General features: G+C 35.6%; 1 protein-coding gene across 2 annotated transcripts; it reads right to left on the bottom strand.

The window, feature by feature from the left end:
• Positions 1-3,280: 3,280 nt before the first annotated feature.
• On the bottom strand, positions 3,281-19,920 carry LOC106114713 (GTP-binding protein 2). 2 transcript variants are annotated; one of them, XM_013308016.1, is made up of 19 exons: positions 19,562-19,920; positions 16,721-16,841; positions 15,998-16,144; positions 14,780-15,209; positions 14,103-14,235; positions 13,357-13,569; positions 12,812-12,905; positions 11,678-11,793; positions 11,180-11,344; positions 10,220-10,399; positions 9,855-9,970; positions 9,383-9,506; positions 8,898-9,012; positions 7,793-8,007; positions 6,646-6,797; positions 5,527-5,644; positions 4,996-5,091; positions 4,128-4,255; positions 3,281-3,680 (listed from the first exon to the last, which is right to left on the bottom strand). In XM_013308016.1, the coding sequence occupies exons 2-19, from the start codon at positions 16,833-16,835 to the stop codon at positions 3,632-3,634; spliced, it is 2,706 nt and encodes a 901-aa protein (XP_013163470.1). In that variant the 5' UTR covers positions 16,836-16,841; positions 19,562-19,920; the 3' UTR covers positions 3,281-3,631. The 2 variants fall into 2 exon arrangements, with proteins under 2 accessions (XP_013163470.1, XP_013163471.1); XM_013308017.1 differs by having other exon boundaries at positions 9,383-9,503.
• Between the last annotated feature and the right edge of the window lie 125 nt (positions 19,921-20,045).

Below are 20,045 nucleotides of genomic sequence, written 5' to 3'. Positions count from 1 at the left end.
TCCCACCGAGGAGGCTACCTTAAGTGAGACTATGTGATAGTGAATGCTGGTCCAGTGCGGGTTGACTTCACACATATCTTTGACTTTCTCAGATATGTGCAGCATCATAATTCCTTCATAGTAAGAACGTCGAATAAGCAAGCAACCGCTACCCATAGACGTCTACAATTACAGATGTTTAATCTACGGAGGACACGCACAAAAAGAATATGGTTCCACTTACTATGCTTACCCTCTGTCGAATCCACTTCACCTTACTATCCTAATAAGAAAAGGGAAGGGAATGACTAAAGTTGGGCCTCCGCACTCATCAGACTATACGAGGAATTGCGTCCACTGTCTTGTTCAAAAAATTCATTATTAAATTATTCAAACTTTCGTGAGACATAATAATAAACTTATATATAAAACGGCTAAACACTCACGTATATTCGTCCGGTGGTGCCACCGATTAGTTTCGAGCCAATCGGGGGCCCTTCATCAGGGTGAATGGGACTGGTATTATTTCGCGGACGCGGCCCGAAAATAGTCGGTGCAGCCACCGGACGAATATACGTGATTGTTTAGATGTTTTTATATAAATTCATTATTGACAAATCTTTAGAAATATTTTAAAAAAAGCGGGTAGTTAAACAAAAATCAAATATACATTCAAAATTATTTATTTCACAAACAGATTGATATTTTACAAAAAAGACCACAAAATAGCCACAAGAGCGGTACGACAATGCATTTTTGTACAAACGAACAAATGAGAGCGTAAAACTGAACCGATTCAAAAGTTCAGATCACCGTGAACCGTTGAGCTATAACTCAAAAACTAAGGCTCAGTGCAGACTGGCCACTGACTACAGCCACCGGTGGCCAGCGACAAGCAGTAATTACCGAGATTTGTTAGTGTTGCGATTGGCCGCCACGATACATGTGCGCCGCAATCTAACATAATGTATCAAAAATCCTGTAAATTGCCTGTAAAGAGCGTCATTGACTCAGGGGTCATGCCTTGCAATCTGCAGATCCTGGATTCGAATCCCGCTATATGTACATTTATCCGACGTTGATACGGTGAAGGAAAACATCGTGATGCAATCTGCACATATCTGAGAAGAAATTCAAAGATATATGTGAAGTCAACCAACCCGCACTGGGCCAGCGTGGTTGACTATGGCCTAATTACCCTAAACTTTGGGTAGGCTCCGAGCCCCTCGGTGGGGACGTATAGTGAGCTGATGATGCTTGTCGCTCGTCACCGATGACTGTGGTCGGTGATCACAGCTCAATGTACTTTAACTATGAGCCGTGAGCTGCTGATCCGTAGTTCGAAATTCAAATCATAACTCAAGGTACAAATTAAACTGAGCCATGATCTGCAGATCATTAGTTGAGTTAACTATCACTACAGTTATGTAGTACAATGAATCAATTTTAAAATGTTATATAATTAGAAATCACTACGTACTCAATATTGAAAAAATCTATTGATAATTTAAGCGATAAATAAGTAGATATAAGTGTATTATTTAATATATTGCACTATTTTAATACTAATATTAATTTTATGTGAAAAATATTTTTTAATTATAATTTAAAGATAGACGGAAAAGTATGAAAACTTATTATTTTTGTTTGTAATATTTGATCTATATAAAGTCGACAAAATATAATATAAAAGGTATAGTTTGACAAATATTATTATTTTAAATTTTTGTATAAGTTCGAAACTAAATTATCTCAGAATAGTAAGATATAGATTATAAAATTTATATTTAATCTACAATACAATTTCTAAAAATCAGCTTTTATATTAAAAAAGAAAAAAAATTGTTGTAGTAATTTCTTTTTCCTAAGTAATGAAACTGATTTTTTTTTATTATAATTTTTATGATCTGTTTTTCATACAATTCTTGAAATTAAAATTGTAATTCATAAATAATTAATTAACCAAAATATATTAAAAAAAACATACATAAAGTAATTTAGATTAAATATTTTTTAGAAATTTAATCATTAAATATTTTTTAATTTAAGTAATTAATTTCTTTTGCGCCCAAGAACCATAATTTAGTATTATTATACTAATTGTAGTTCTTTGGTTAGTTCATTTATGTGTCAAAGAATTGTATTTTAAATTACAAGCAGAAAAAATTTCACCTAACATGTCTTAATTACGAAACTAGAATAAATAGTAAGTTTAGTCGACCACATTCCAATCCACATGGCATCCAATGTCTATGGATTTATTTTGTATCCATTTTCAGACAAACATAACTTTTTTAAATTGTTTAGATGGGTTTTCTATAATTTCTCATTTCGACTATACTATAGTGTTTTTTTTAAATATAAATACTTGTCTACCATAGTCTAGAAATCGGAATAGATTCCAATTTCATACTAATAATTTAATAGAATTACGTTTTATTTATCGTCAAAACACTTACTTGAAAACATCGTAGTATCGAAGAATTTGATGAAAAAAACGTTGACACATCTTGAATATATCGAAATAATTTTTATTATTAATAATTTCAACTACAATTGCACACTAATTTACTAATTTTTACACAATCACTAAATAAATTAAACTTCGGAAAATATTAGATGTATTGCGCGCGCGTCTTATAAACACTGATTTTAAAAATGGCCGCTTTTGCTGTCATAGTAACTAGTTGTCAAAAACGGTTATCTAAACGGTGTATTAAAAAACGTTTTTTTTATATAAACTTGTAGTCGTTGTTAAAAGCAGTGATTTAAAAAACAGTTTTAGTGTTATTATTCGTAAATAAATTCGTTAATTAAGTAAATAGATTTAACATAGCACATTTTCTAAAATGATTTTTACTATTTTTATATTTTTTAAGTATTTATAAAATTATCTCAATTTGCAAAATAACTTAACTTATATTTGAAATGACAATTATTATAGTCTGACAAAGTTATCTGACCCGGTGTGCATATATCAATATAAATTACTACCTGTCGCCCGCGACTCCGTCCGCGCGAGATTAAAAATATGTGTTGTCCGATTCTCAGAGCTACTCAATTTGCTCACAAAATTTCATGAAAATCGGTGACCACAGAAATTCTGCAAAATAGCAAAGCAACCGCTTATTTTCTTGACTGTTTACTTTTTACATATTTTGTGACATAACTAATAGCTATAGCGTGACTTACCGGGCCAGATAAGTTTGTCGTACTATAGTAGCATACATATTTTTCATAATGAAATACTCACAACACAAAACGTTAAAAACACTTATTTCCTAAATTACAATTTTTTAAGGTGTTTCCCGTTGGACTGATCGGCTTACCAATGGCTTTTTCCATTTTTGCTGTTGGACCAATTGATTATATGGATTCAATTTATTCCCATGTAGACCATTTGATTATTTTTCCCGTTGGACCGAATTCTACGGATTCGATCCGAACAGTCCAACGGGAAACACTAGTTTTTCTCAGCATCTCTTGCATTAGCCTTTGTTTTTAATGAAACTAAAATTTCCGTGTCAAATAAAAAAAAATAGAATATCCTTAAATTCCTCTATTTTTTTTTGAATTTATTATGCAAGTCGTATGTTAGAAAGAGATGCACAATATTGGTGAGAGTGAATACAAATATTATTTATCGTATTATTCAAGTCGATGGTAGATACGGGAATAATTGTGTGATACGTCCGATGGCCCTGGAAATTAAAAAAAATCAAATCTTACTTTCCTATTATTACAAATGGGAAAGTAACTATATGTACGGCTTTTACGCCAAAACTACTGAACAGATTTAAATGAAATTTGGTATACAGATAATCTAGAGCCTGGGGAATGATATAGGATACTATTTAACGCAACAAAAGGGTTGTAAGGGGTTGAAAAGGGGGTAGGAAATTTATATACAGTGTAGTAATTCTACAGTTAGAAGCTTGAAACTTTTTTTTGACTGTTAATCTTACTAATATTATAAATGCGAATATGTATAGATGGATGGATGTTTGATAGCAGGTATCTCCAGAACAGCTGAACAGATCTTGATGAAATTTGTCATACATATAGAACATAGTCTGGAAGAACACATAGACGTATTAAGTTATTTTAATTCCATAAAGATGCAGTCGCGTGCGATAGCTAGTACCTACCTGGTGCCAAGTCCTGCTGTGAACAGCATTCTTCTTCCGCGTACTAAATATTCAGGACATCGCGCGAATCTGAACAGTATTGATGCTGTTTCACCAGCACGAAGCTCGCTGTTACCCGACATTATACCCTGGAACAAGTACGTAAGGTTCAAATTAATATAAACTAATGGTCTTAACCCAAAGGTTAAACTGACAGTTAACTGTATCTGTATGAGAACAGAATAGAATATTTATTTATTGCCACAAACAACCAAAAAAAAACTGATATATAAAAACGGCTAAACACTCACGTATATACGTCCGGTGACGGCACCGACTTGTTTCGAGCCAGTCAGGGGCCCTTCATCAGGATGAGTGGTACTGGTATTATTTCGCGGACGCGGCACGTCGCTCACGTCGGTGGTCTAGTCGGTACCGCCACCGGACGTATATACGTGAGTGTTTAGCCGTTTTTATATATCAGTTTAGTATAATGTCTCACGAAAGTTTGAATAATTTAACCAAAAAAAAAACAAATTAAATTAAGGATGTGTTTAGATGGATGTGATGTGGATGGATGGATGAGGTATACTAATTAAGTTTTTTATACAGGGTGTCCCGAAAGGTTATCCATTGCCCCAGAAGGTGTAAAATTTATAAGTTTTTAAAAAAAATGCCATTAATTTTTTTTAATACCCAGAGGGGAATTTTTATTTAATTTTTCTGGTGACCCTTGTGACCACCCCTATCATCCCCCTTCCTATGTACGTAACCTTTTGGGACATGGTATATCCACGCGGACGGCAGCTAGTAGACTATATTTATAACTAGATTTTTGATTTCTTGATGGATAAAGTCGGGGATAACTGTTAGTATAAGTTATATTTACCTCAATAATAGCAGTTTGTCGTACATTGCCGACATGTACGGAGCACTGGAAGCCGGGATATATAGCGGTTGAATGTCTCAGCACGTGGACTGTTGCCTGAAATTATACATATTATTACAGTGGTAGAGTCCGCTTTAACATGTTTACACGAATTGTCCTCGCTCAGTGAAATACCACGACCATACAGAAGACACGCCTCAAGTGCGAAGTAATTCCAACTACAGTCTGATGAGTGTGCGTCCCGGACGCCTTCTTTAGTCCTCTTTCCCTTCCCACTCTTTTTCTTATATGGAGAGGATGGGAAGTGGAAGTGGACTTTCCGGATGAGAGGATGCATGGAAAGGGAAAATATTTCCTTTCTGTGCATCCTCTCCTCCATCGATTAAAGTTAGGCAACGCATATGCAATTGTGTATATCTATGGGCAACGGTCACTTCGCTATTTCAGCGATTCCAGGTGACCGCTTATTAGCCAACATATAATATAAAAAATGTACAGTTTCGATTAATCAGCATTCTATAAATAATTTACCTGAAAATACAAACAACCCCTAGGGTCGTTAGGATCCTCCAGAGGGACGACATCGCCGCACACACATTTCACATCTGTATTGTCATTTCCATCTATTTTGTCATCAACACTATCTGATCTGTAATAAAAAATAACACAATAAACTTTCAGAAATTACGAGAAGGGTTCCTAAAAAAACACAAGACAGCAGATATCGCGTAATTCGTTCGAAATTTTAAAAAATAGTAGTCTATGTGTTCTTCCAGACTATGTTCTATATGTATGACAAATTTCATCAAGATCTGTGCAGCTGTTCCGGAGATATCTTCTAACATACATCTAAACATTTGCATTTATAATATTAGTAAGAACAAACACAACTCACACCTATAACTCAGAGGGGTAGGCAGACCATTTGGCGTGGGCAAATGAACCTCATAAATCCACGTTTTGATACATACATCTAAACATTCGCATTTATAATATTAGTAAGACTAACTATCACTCGCGATTCTGTCCGTGTAGAATTAAAAAAAAACTTAAATATTAGTCTAAGTGTTCTTCCAGACTATGTACTATATGTATGACAAATTTCATCAAGATCTTTGCAGTAGTTCTGGAGATATCTTCTAACAAACATACATCAAAACTTTCACAGTATATTAAAAGTGAAATATTGTTAAATATTCAGGTTTTAAATAAAAGTTTGGATGGATGTATGTTTGTAAGAAGTTATCTCCAGAACTACTGCAAAGATCTTGATGAAATTTGTCATAGATGTAGTACATAGTCTGGAAGAACATATAGACTACTTATTAAGTGTTTTTTGTATCCACGCGGACAGAATCGCGGGCGACAGCTAGTGTAAGATATATCTATGGTATTGTTGTACCAAATTAACATAATTTCATTATCTAGTCTTACTAATATTATAAATGCGAATATTTAGATGTATGTTAGAAGATATCTCCAGAACAGCTGCATGTATATTGATGAAATTTGTCATACATGTAGAACATAGTCTGGAAGAATACGTAGACTATTTACTTTTTTTAAATACCACACGGACGGAGTCGCGGGCGTCAACTAGTCCTGTATAAATTATCATATTTTACAATCATTGTCTATGGTTAAACTTACCTATAAATATTTCCCTCTTCTATCTTGTCTTTAGGTTTGACGAGACAGTTCTCCACGTTCGCGATGTCTTGTAATAAATTTTTGTTTTTCCTTCTTACGTTTTTACGATTTTTCATCTCGTTAGATTGTGAATTACGAATCGCCTGTGGTATCTGGAAATATACGAAATATAACAATCAAATTAGGTTATTTCCCGCGATTCTGGCCGCGTGGAATTAAAAAAAAAAACTTAATAGGTCTTATGAAGTTTTTAAATATGTCACTAGTGTACGTTACGCAAGATATAATGAAAAAAAAATCTCGCTAATTCGAGAAAATGTGTAAAAAAAATGTAAAGGAAATTTTTTTTAAAATATTAATTGTAGTTATTTTTTTTTTAATATCATTAGGTGTCGAACGAGTGAGCGACTACATGAAATCACTGAAATAGCGAAGTGACCGTTGCCCATAGACATACGCAATTGCATATGAGTTGCCTACCTTTCATCGACGGAGGAGAGGATGCACAGAAAGATAATATATTCCCTTTCTAGCCATCCTCTCATCCGGAAAGTCCACTTCCACTTCCCATCCTTTCCTAATAAAGAAAAGGATTGGAAGGGAAAGAGGACTAAATTAGGTCTCCGGGATGCACACTCATCATACTGTAGTTGGAATTACTTCTCACTTGAGGCGTGTCTTCTGTATGGTCGTGGTATTTCACTGAGCGAGGACAATTCGTGCGAACATGTTAAAGCGGGCTCTACCACTGATGTGTATAAACAAATTAAAAAAAAAACAATATTATATTTTACTATTACAAATTAATTTGTGTTTTAAAAACGCCATCACAAAGCGCCAATAGCCTAATATAATGGTTAAGGAAGTAATTTATCCGACTCGAAGGATCTTATTTCTAATTTCGAGGATTTTATTTCTAATTTCCTTGTTTGACTATGTTTCGGTGCTGGAGGTTTGTTTTTTTTTTCTAGTACGTCTGGAAGGATTCTGGCTTTGAACTTCTTCAAAGATATGTGTGAAGTCAACCCGCACTTGGCCAGCGTGGTTGACTATGACCTAGTCACTAACTTAGGGTAGGCTGCGAGCCCCTCAGTGGGGATGTATAGTGAGCTGATGATGAATTCTAGTTAAAGAATGAAATACTCACCCCAGTATTACAAGTGCAAAGACCGAATGTAGGTCTGTGATGTGCCCTGTACCCCGCGGGCACGGCCAGCAGCACCATGCCTTGTCGCAGCACTGGCGGGGCGCGATCCAGTCCCAGGCTGGCGCTCTGTCCAGCGCGCACGCTGCCGCAGGGCACCCTGTTCCTGTATATACTTTTCACTGATATCTCCACAAATTCACCATTCTCTAATGGACCTGTGAAAAAAATTACACTAAAACTCAAAAATTCCAAAATATTACACAAAAACTCAAAAATTCCAATATATTACGTTAAAAACATTTTTTCTCGTATAACTTTATTTGCAAAATTCAAATAATTAAATTTATCCACCAACTAAAACCTACTAATTATTATAAAGCGGATGAGTTTGTTTAATCGCGCTAATCTCAGAAAGTACTGGTCCGATTTGAAAAATTCTTTTTTTGTTGGATAGTGCATTTATAGAGGAAGGCTTTAGGCTATATAACATTACGCTGCGACTAATAGTTTTTTTTTAAATGTATAATATATTTGTGTAAGGATTTTGTTATAAGACAATTTTATGCCACAACACCCGGAAAAGGCAGATTATAAAAAGAAATAAATAAACACATTATTCTATTTTTTTTTACTTAATATCTCTTATGGTATAAAAGATATATCGGTCTAGAAGAAAAAAGTTAACTACAAATAGTGTGATAAGGATAGAACAGTGGTAGAGTCCGCTTTAACATCTGCACTTGAATTGTCCCGGCTCACCCGGTGAAATACCACGACCACACAGAATACAGACGTCAAATGGAAGCAATTCCAACTACAGTCTGATGAATGTGCGTCCCGGAGGCCTAATTTACTCCTCTTTCCCTTCCCACCCTCTTTCTTATAAGGAAAGGATGGGAAGTGGAAGTGGACTTTCCGGATGAGAGGATGCATGGAAAGGGAAGATATTTTGTTTCTGTGCATCCTCTCCTCCGTCGATTTAAGGTAGACAACGCATATGCAATTGTGTATATCTATGGGCAACGGTCACGTCGCTATTTCAGCGATTTCAGGTGGCCGCTCGCTCGTTTGCCACCTTTTGATATAAAAAAAAAGATGTATCTACCTATAATCAGGTTGTCTCCCTCATACAGTTGTCCTCTGGCGAGCAATCCCCCAACAACAGGCCCGGTACTGTCACCCACGTGGAAAATCTCGTCGATTTGAAATTCACATGTTTCCTGAAATGTTGACAAATTAATTTAAAAAAAAAAGAAGAAATCGAAAAATGTGGGTAGACTCACATCTACACAATGAGGGTAGTTACATGAAACTGAGACTTGTCACATATAAATATATCACATGAAGATCGCAGCATATCCTATCTTACTAATATTATAAATGCGAATGTTTGTATGGATGGATGGATTTTAGCTTGAAGCTATCTCCGGAACGGCTGAACGGATTTTAATGAAATTTGGCACACATGTAGAACATAGTCTACCAATTATGTTTTTTTTTCAATTCCGCTCGGACGTAGTCCATCCATCCAGACATCTCGCGAAAGATAAAGTTATACTGACATTTTGTATAAAATAAAGGTACACTCACATCATCTTGTTGCGGCTGAACATCAGGTATCGGGGGTTGCAGCGCCAGTAGATACGCGTGCAGAGCATTCAGTCCCGCACCGCGCACACAGCTCACCGGGAACACGGCCACTTGTTCTATGCTACTGGAATGATAACATGACACCTCTATGACACTCAGAAAAATAATCAGATGACATCGCTCTATTTGACACTGAATATGGCTAATAAGCAGTCACGTGGTACTCATTTGCTATGAGTTTGTTGCAGCAAATTTAATGAGAAAAGGATGCACAAAAACTTGACATCCCCTGTCGACTATTCCTCTTCCAATTTTCTTATAAGTAAGAGGTCAAGAAAGAGAAAAGTTCTAGAATTGTTCTCTGGCATATACTAATTAGACAAAACAGGGAAATACTTTCACTTCACGCCTGTCTTACGTGGTAATATATTCCTAAATGTACTATATATATAAAATATTAATTTGTACTCACCCATCATCTTTCTTGTCATCATCATCAGAACATTTGTCAATAGAGTCAAGGATGGACTGTTGAGGTGCGACACAGTTCCGAGCCATATTCTCATCCGTTATCAACACTGGTTTCTTCTGTTAAAACAAGTTGTGTAATAGTGAGAAAATGTGTACAATTTATTTGTGTAATAGGAAGAAAATGTGTGTAATTGAGATGTATTTTAGAGAGTAAATGTGTACAATTGAACTGTATTTGAGAGATATATCAGTACCGCACCAAACAGAAAGCCGTAGGTTTCTCTGGGTTACGGTCATGAGTTAATTTGTAATTTATTGAGAAAATGCGTAAAAATGTGTAATTGATGTGAAAAATCCGAATCTTACCTTTTTAAAGGTGGTATCCCCTTCAGGAGCCAACAATTCTTCTAACCGTTGCATCAGAGGTCTAACATTAGCCGGGCAGAGTTCACATTTGCTGATTACAGCAAAGAATGGCAGTTCTAATGCGATGAGTAGTGCTATGTGCTCTTCTGTTATACGTGTGATGCCTGCGGTTGCTGATATCTGGAGATATAATATTATAATTGTGAATGTTTGGATGTATGTTAGAAGATATCTCCAGAACAGCTGCATGGATTGCGCTGAAATTTGTCATAGATGTAGAACATAGTCTGGTAGAACTAAATACTATGTTCCTATGATATAAAAATGTGTGCAGTTCCCGTGGGATAAGTTTGATTTACATATAAAATCGATAACTTTGCAATAGTTAAAATCTTCTTATTGAAATTTGGCACAAATACGAACATAATCTCGAATAACATACGAGATACTTTCACATTTTTTTTAAAATCTGCGCGGACGAAGTCGCGGGCAAAAGTTAGTAATATAAATGCGAATGTTAAAATGTATGAATGTATGTTAGAAGGTATCTCCAGAATGGTTGCATGGATCTTTATGAAATTTGGATAGATTACAGCCTGGAATAGCGCATAGGCTACTCTTTATGTCTTTTTTATTTCCCGCAAATGATGTCGCCTGCAAAAGCTATTAATTTAAAAGACTAACAGTTGATTTCTGAGACCTAAATTTATGTATAAAACATATCGTCATCCCTGTCATTATCTTTGACAAAACAGAGATAAAAATACGTTTTAAACGGGGATTTTGGTCTCAGAAAGCCACGGTAAATCATTCATAATATGCTACATATGCAAAATTATTTTATAAATTAACGCGAATTTCTATTATATTTTATAATAATTAAATTAGAAATATTTATAAATTGTAAAACTCAACATCGCCTTCTATCTTGACTACAGCGCCATCTGTTGACGTACTTACCACAATCATAGCGTAGTGCGGGGAGTACCCGCTGAGTCCGTGCAGCGTCGTCCTCTGGTACTTCGTATGACCTGCCAGGTCCAGGAATGACACCAATTTGGCACTCCTCTCTCCTATACGTTCCGCTGTCATTAACTCCGAACAACCATAATTGACCACATTACCCTGGAAAATAATTATTGTTAGGAAGAAAATCCGACAGTGCCGGTGTATTGGCGCAGTAGCCTTACTAAAATGTCAACGTTTATGTCTCCTCACTAATCTGACACTTGACTTCTAAGTCTAAAATTAAAAAAAAAAGTTAAGGACTTTAGATTCTAGAGTAAATCTCGGTTTAGATGTACGTTAGAAGATGTCTTCAGAACTGTATGGATCTCACTGAAATTTGTCATACATATAGAACATAGTCTAGAAGAACACATAGACTACTTAACATTTTTTTTAAATACCGCTTAGTAATTTTGTCATCGGATGGTCCTTCGAGTCGGATTTACTGACCTGAGCATCAAATCCTAGTATTTCATGGCTGAGTGATGAAGTACGGCCGCTTTTAACTTCGTGCAGATGTCGGAACATGTTCAGACGCGCGCTGCCACGACCGTTGTCTAATTCACCTGTAATATATATTGCTAAAGATAAATAAACATCATCATCATTATCATCATCATCATCATCATCAGCTCACTATACGTCTCCACCGAGGGGCTCGGAGCCTAACCTGAGTTAAGGGTGATTAGGCCATAGTCAACCACGATGACCAAGTGCACAAAATACACTTATCTTACTAATATTATAAATGCGAATATATGCATACTAGCTGTCGTCCGCGACTCCGTCTGTGCGGTATTAAAAAACTTAATTAGTAGTGTATGTGTTCTTCCAGACTATGTTCTATATGTATGACAAATTTCATCAAGATCCATGCAGTTCTGGAGATATCTTCTAACATACATCCATCGAATCCAGTGGTTCCCAAACTTATTTTGTCTACTGTCCACTTTGAGAATATTATATTTTTAGCGCCCCCATATTTTCACATATTTAAAAACCACTAGAACTTCAAATTAAATTAATTAATTATTGTTGTTATTGTTAATAATCGAGAGCTCAAGAAGTCGTTGTCTAAGAGGCCTCCTAACTAAATAAAATTACAAATCACCCCCCAGGCCTCTACACCATGCCCCCATTTTCTTTCTGGGTCTCTTACCCTTGAGACCTGCAGCGCCCACAAGGGGGCGTTATCGCCCACTTTAGGAAAGACTGATTTAAACATTCGCATTTATAATATTAGTTACAGTAAGATGTTAGAACGGCTCAGTGGATCTCGTTGAAATCTTACTAATATTATAAATGCGAATGTCCAGATATTTGTTTGAAGGTATCTCTAAATCGGCTGCATGAATCTCGCTACCATTTGGCATACAACACATAGGCTACTTATTAAACTTTTTTTTTAATTCCGCGCGGACAGAGTCACTAGCGACAACTAGTTTGTCATACATATAGAACATAGTCTGGAAGAACACATAGACTACCAATTAAGTGTTTTTTTTTAATTACGGACGGACGACTTGTGAAATGTAATTATATTTATGTTTAGGACAATGAAGGGCTTTAAAGGCTAGTACTAACCTTGAGTTAGTACCCCAATTAATGTAGATTTGCCGGCCTCGTTGGCACCCAATACTGCGATCCTCAGCTCCACACTCTGCTGTGTGTCTGCCAACTTGAATAGACCACATTGTGAGAAAGAGACGACAAAATATAGTTCCGTCTTTGTTAAACATCGTGTTTAAAGCTAAGATAAAGTTAAAATAGTTAAAAACATTTGTAGACAATATTTAAGTTTATTTAACTGTAATTAGGCATTTGCAGTTAAGGCCTGATTCGCAAAAAAACCTCTACAATCTTCTGAGCATCTGCGGCGAAGTCTTAAGTTTAATAAGCCTCTAGCACACGCAGTCAAGGGCACATTGAAAGCCTTAAATAATTTTGATAACATTAATAGCCTAATGGTTAAAAATACGGATTTCCTATCACGTATTCCAGAGTTCGAATCCAGGCATTCGACTTTCGTAAACTATAACACAAGCCTAGTTATTTGGAATGGAATAAATATATATTACTGTTATAAAAAAACATGAAAAAAGATATTTTAAACCTGAATATCCACTTACTTTTCGTATATAAACCTCGGCGACAGCTCTATGTGGTGCGAGGCGACGTGCGCGTGCTGCGACAGGCGCAGCCCCCAGTGCGGCCGCCATACGACGCAGCGCGCGCAGGCTGGCGCGCAGCGCACGCGCACGTAACCCCCTCAGTGCACCACAGTCACGTACCCCCACCACATACACCGCGCTACCTCCCCCTGATCGTAGCCGCCATTTTAACTGACAACCACAAGTTTTGTTAATCTGACTGGCGATTGTATCAGCGCGGGGAAAAATAGCCTATAAGGGAACGTATCCATACTACGTGTCCCGTTTAGGGGGGGGGGGGGGTCCTTAAAATACTACGGTCAGTCAAAGGAGCGAGGGGGGGCTCAGATTTTAGTCACGTAGTCTTTGCTTGTTATTTTTCGTAATACATAATTCACTAGTAATTTAAGTATGCATACAGTCTTATGCTATAAAGAAGAGTATGAGCCAAATTATTTCTTTTTCAATTTTTGCCTGTGAAATGATTAAAAATCATAATTATGAATTACTACGTAAATCTAAAGGGGGGGGGGGGGNNNGTTGGCATGTACTACGAGAGGCCACCGAGGGGAGGGAGGGGTCGAAAAAACTAAAATAGGTCACGTAGTATGGGTATGTTCCTTGACACACTTTAAAAGGGAATTCTGGTCTCAGAAACCTACGATATCATTTTTTTTTTACAAACTTTACTTTTATGATAAAAAATCACGCTAACTGCAACATACCTGTGTAACCAAATGTTGAAATCTTCTCTCACAAGGCTCAACTAACTGCAGCTTATATTCAACATTACCAAATCTTGGCTCCGGAGGCAAACTGCCGTAACACTCCTCACCAGAATCCTCAGAGTCGGATGTACTAGACAAAAAAGACATAAATTAAAAAAAACACGACCCTCCAGCACCGAAACATAGTCAAATAGGGAAACAAGAAATAAAATCCTCGGGTCTAAGATCCTTCGAGTCGGATAAATTCCTGAATACAATAATCTATCATCATCAGCTTTAAGTCCCCACTGAAGGTCTCAGAGTGTACCCTAAGTGAGAGTATGTGATAGTGAATGCTGGTCCAGTGCAAGACTTCACACATTTGATTTTCTCAGATATGTGCAGCATCACGATGTTTTCCTTCACCATAACAACATACGATAAATGTACATATGTAACACATTGATACATGACGGGATTCGAACATAGGAACTGCAAACAAGTCAAGTGCTGAAACCCCAGAGCCACCGAAACTCTCGATTATCTATATCTTACTAATACTATAAATGCGAATGTTTGAATGGATGTTTGTTAGAAGATTTGTCTAGAACATAGTCTGGAAGAACAAATAGACTTCAAGTTTCTTTTAATACCGTGCGGACAAAGTCGCGGGCGACAGCTATTACGATACTTACGTATCATCATCGAAGTAATCTTCCATATCGTCAGAACTGTAGAAAAAATCATTTTCCAAATCTTCATCATTGAAATCTCCAGCCAGATACATCTCCTCTTTCAGACCAACTTTCTCCAATTTATCTATCACATTGTGATAAACCGCTCTGTCTAAGTACCCACTTTTATCTTTATCTAGAAAACCATCTTTATCAAAACCTTTCCTTCTATTCTTTTTATAATCTTCTTTGCCTAGATCATTAACATTTTTGCCTATATTTTCATCACACAGCTTAGGTACCGGTGATTGGTTGTTCCAATTCTTAGGGTCTTCTGTTTCTTCTGCGTCTACCCACGATGGAACTATATCTTTCGTTGGAGACATTTTGTTCTTTTTCCTTCTGTATTTTCTACCTGAATTACGACGTTTCGGTTTATCCAATTTCGTATCTAAAAATATACAAACAATCTTATTAATATTATGCGAATGTTTGGATGTATGTTTGTTTGAAGATATCTCCAGAACGGCTTGATGGATCTAACTGAAATTTAGCATACATATAGAACATAGTCTGAAAGAACACATAGACTACTAATAATTTTTTTTCTTAATTTGTAGACAAAGTCGCGGGCGACAATCAAACTTTATCATTAACGAATAAATAAACGCCTAAAACACTGAAGTATGTTTGTCCGGTCTCGGCACCGACTAGATCCAGCGTACGACGGGCCGCGTCCGCGAAATAATACCAATCCCACACACCCTGATGAAGGGTACGCGATTGGAAAACTAGTCGGTGCCGACACCGGAAGAGCATACTTGAGTCTTTTTATCTATATATATATATAAAAGAAAGTGGTGTTAGTTACACTATTTATAACTCAAGAACGGGTTTACCAATATGTCTGAAAATTGGTGAGGAGGTAGCTTAGAGCCAGGAGACGGACATAGGATACTATTTATTCATTTTTTTATATTAGTTTTTAGGGTTCCGTACCTCATAGGAAAAAAACGGAACCCTTATAGGATCACTTTTTTTTATTTCATTTAATAATTAAAGACAAAAAGTATGTTTGCATTTAAAAGCTTAATTATTAAAGAAGGTTATAATCTATTTAACATCACGCTACGACATTCAGGAGCTGAGTAGAAACAAAATTAATCATTTATATTCTAAAGATTATTTGGTTTAATACAGTTTATTAATCCATCTATCTGTGTGTTAAAAATAACTCACCATCATCTTTCTTGACTTCCATATAGTTTTCAATATAGCTACAATCTTTGACTAGAAGCTCAGTACTAAGATCCGGTTCGCAGAGGAAAGACGATTCCTCTGGCTGGGTCTCTTGTTTAGCGTGTGATCTCCTACCTTTCCTTCTACCTGAAAGATATTAAAAAAACAAATTAAAAAACTCTAGAAGACTTACTGCCTAGTATTATGGATAGATTGATGACTATTGCGTTGAATTGAACTATGACGTCACAGTATGGACTGTGACGTCATTGTTCAATTGTTTAGTGAACTAAACAACTCTGGGTCTAAAGTTGAATTTTATATGAGTTATTTATTTTAAGGAGTTTTTATATGAGTATAACAGTGGTAGAGCCCGCTTTAACATCTTCGTACGAATTGGCCCGGCTCGTGCAGTGAAATACCACGACCACACAGAAGACAGGCGTCAAGTGGAAGCAATTCCAACTGCAGTCTGATGAGTGTGCGTCCCGGAGGCCTAATTTAGTCCTCTTTCCGGAAGGATGGAAGTGGACTTACCGGATGAGAGGATGCATGGAAAGGGAAGATATTTCCTTTCTTTGCATCCTCTCCTCCGTGGATTAAAGGTAGGCAACGCATATGCAATTGCGTATGTCTACGAGCAACGGTCACATCACTATTTCAGCGATTCCAGGTGGCCGCTCGCTCGTTTGCCACCTTTTGATATAAAAAGAAAATATTAACCTTTTGGTGCATCTGGATTCTTTTTTGTATCCGCATCTGATTTCTGTCGCTTCTTATGAGATTGCTTCGCCTGCCCACCCTCTGACGGGTCAAACAGACTGAAGAAAGAGTCCATGGTTATCTGCAATATAGAACAGATATTTGATTGAATAAAAAGCGTAAGAAAGGAGTGAATTCAGACATAACTGACATATACATCCAAAGCACTTGACTTGTCTAAAGGTCGTGGGTTCGAATCCCGCTATGTCACAATGCGTTACATTTACATATGTACATTTATCCTATGTTATGGGAAGGGAAACATCGTGATGCTTCACATGTGAAAGTCAACACGCACTGGTCCAGCATTCACTATAACATAGTCTCACTAAGGATAGACTCCGAGACCGAGAGGGACGTTTTTTTTTGTTAACGCGGGGAATGTGTTTATGCACTTCGCCGTCCGTGCTGCAGCAGGATCGGTTTCTTGTGGGACTCCTTGTCTGGGAACAAGACCGGACTACCCACTAAACCTCGCGGTTTTCTACGCCCAACCGGACCATGGCTTCTAACGAGAACGACGTATAGTGAGCTGATTATGGTATCATTATTAATTATAATAAAAGTACCAATCAAAAACATTCGTAACCAGAAACAGTTATTTTCATAAAATTTTGTTTCTTTTATTAAACGGGTGAATAACCTAGCCAGTATTTTTATTACATTATCAAATATGCGTAGGTGATGTTTACGAATCTAATATCACGAAAATAAACCAAACATACTGACAAGTTTCACGACGCACAGAGTCCAAATTTTAAGAGGGTTTTAAGCTAAAGCCTATTTACATTTTTTTTTATTAAATGACATCTACAGACTCTTAGGCAGTATTATTTTTTTTTGCACAAATTCCTTATGCCAAATGACAGTAGTAAGTTCCTTTTTACTTTTTTAATTTACGCGAGCAACAGCTGGTGTTTTATAAAAAACACAATATGGAAGAATAAAGTCGCATGACATTTCGTTATTCAAAAGCAATCAAGCAATTTAAAATATAGCGAATTAAGTTTCGCATGCATTTAGTCATCCAAATCCATTACAATAATTATGACGTCATTTATTATCGCGCGTGTATGATAAATAAATTCATGCTTGCGACGTACAAGGGTAGGCAAGGTTAAGTATTTCTGAACGAAAACGTATCAAAGCGGTTATATTGAATCACATATCATCAATTCTTTGTTATTAAAGCTTATAATAAACAACTGGTATTTATAAATTTCTACACATTTCTGGTACGACCTTGGCAACATATCAAAGTGTACATAACACAACGCTGTCAGATTCGGCGGGAATTTTTTGGCGCGAGCGCCGCGATGTTTAAAAAAAACAAATATGCAAATGGTTGTGTATGAATTCTGCCAAAATTCTAAAATTAGTTTTTTTTTTTAAACTTTGAAATTATTATTCGTACTTTTAGAGTCATTAATCGAGATTAAAAAAAATATATTATAATACATAAATTATTTTTTAGATAAAGTTAATTTGGGCTTAGGGTAATAAATACACAAAACAAAATGATTAGATTTTCCTATACAATGATGCAATATTATAACAACTTTATGACATCATCATCATAATCAGCCTAAACTGATCCACAGCTAGATGTAAGCTTCCCCCATATTGATGGGGGAAGCCTTGGCAATTGTGCCACAATATGTCCACTTTATGACACACAAACTACTTATTTATTAGATTATAAAACACTAATTTTTATGTCAAAAGAGTGTCATGATATAAAACATTAGATTGCTATTGAGTTAAAGCCACAATTAAAATTTCATTTCCAATTTTTATGTGGTTTAAAAACAATTAAAAACACACTTTAATAAAGCAACAATAAGGTTACATAGAAAGTAAAAGACATAAAACTATACTGATAAAAGAAATTAACAAAAAAAAAACTTGTTTTAACCCTTAATTCAATGGTGTTGTGCGACAAACAACTAAAAAAAAATATACTGAACTAATTTAAAGAGATAACATGAGTATGACTTTACTAAAAAAAAAACAGTTTTTTTGCTACATCAAATTCCGTTGAATTAAGGGTTAAGACAAGCACTTTAATTTTTTATTCAATGTTAAAACTAAATTAAAAAAACACAATGACTATGACCTTACATTAATTCAGTTTTTATTAGCAATAACAATTATTTAGTACATATTCTGTTTTAAAACTGTAATTTACAGTTCGCTTTGGATTACATAAACATTTTAGGAATTATTAAAAGACTTGAAAGTAGCAAAGTGACTAACCAAAAATCTTTGCAATAAGTTAAAAGGTTACAATTGTATGTTAACTTTAATGGACAGTGGATGGCATGGTCGGAAATGGGATATTTCACCTACCATGATAAATCCACTTTCACTTCCCAACTATAAGATATGTGTGTGAAGAGGAATAGGACTAGAATTAGGCTTTTGACGCACAATCATGGTTGTGGAATAGAACTTGTTATATTGCTACACTATACCAATTTTTTTTTCAATAATGGAAAACCCTATTTATTCTATTTGGATGTAATTTTCGAAAATAATTGTCAAAAATGAAATGTTTCTTTGTTTTAATATCAGATATCTCTCGTAAACAAAAGTCCTTATTTTATCAACAAATATAACTAAATTAATATTTATCATACAAACACTATCAATTTCAATAAAGATATCGATTTAACAAAAAGGCGGGTTTTTCGGAAAAGGACTTGCGTAAACCGAAGAAATTAAAAAAAAACATTTCCTTTTTTAAAATCCATATTAAATTATAGATTAAAAATGTTTTATTTATAGAACTAAAGCACTTACCTGGTCCTAACAGCTGTTTCCTTAGGTTCAAGGTCACATTGAAACACAACTCACTATTGCCAATACAGTATTCAAAGTGATTGTGAGTCAACAAAAGTACGATACAAACAGAATACGGCCAAAATAATTACAACTGTGACGCAAAGATTACGAAAATATTGCAACTGTACAAACAATGAAACAGTAGCAGTGACTAGCGGTTACGCAGTATTATCACATAAGAATCTAGCTAGTAATTAAAATCTTCACTTATTAATTATTAAAATGGTATAATATTATACATAATGTTTGCAACATGTTACGCAAAGTTGAATCACAAATACATTTTGTATTTCCCGAATTCTGACGAAATGTTTTGACAGTTGTAATGGTTCCGAAAAATCAATTTGATGTATTTGTTACTTACCCAATCACAAACACAAATTTTCATTTTAGGATTTTAGAATTCAAAAGTAATTTTGTCTGCCTTCACTGATTACATTTT

Source organism: Papilio xuthus, unplaced genomic scaffold (assembly GCF_000836235.2).
Source record: "Papilio xuthus unplaced genomic scaffold, Pxut_1.1 DF828037.1, whole genome shotgun sequence".
Taxonomy (NCBI): Eukaryota; Metazoa; Arthropoda; class Insecta; order Lepidoptera; family Papilionidae; genus Papilio; species Papilio xuthus.
This window is presented reverse-complemented; position numbering and strand designations above follow the sequence as displayed.

Bases quoted from the DNA above. Each gene is read 5' to 3' on its own strand.
- LOC106114713 (XM_013308016.1), bottom strand. From the start codon at position 16,835: ATGGACTCTTTCTTCAGTCTGTTTGACCCGTCAGAGGGTGGGCAGGCG. The intron at 11,345-11,677 runs GTCAGTAAATCC...ATTATTTTCCAG, and splicing joins TACTAGGATTTGATGCTCAG to GGTAATGTGGTCAATTATGG. The intron at 9,507-9,854 runs GTGAGTACAAAT...TTATCATTCCAG, and splicing joins GATGACAAGAAAGATGATGG to TAGCATAGAACAAGTGGCCG.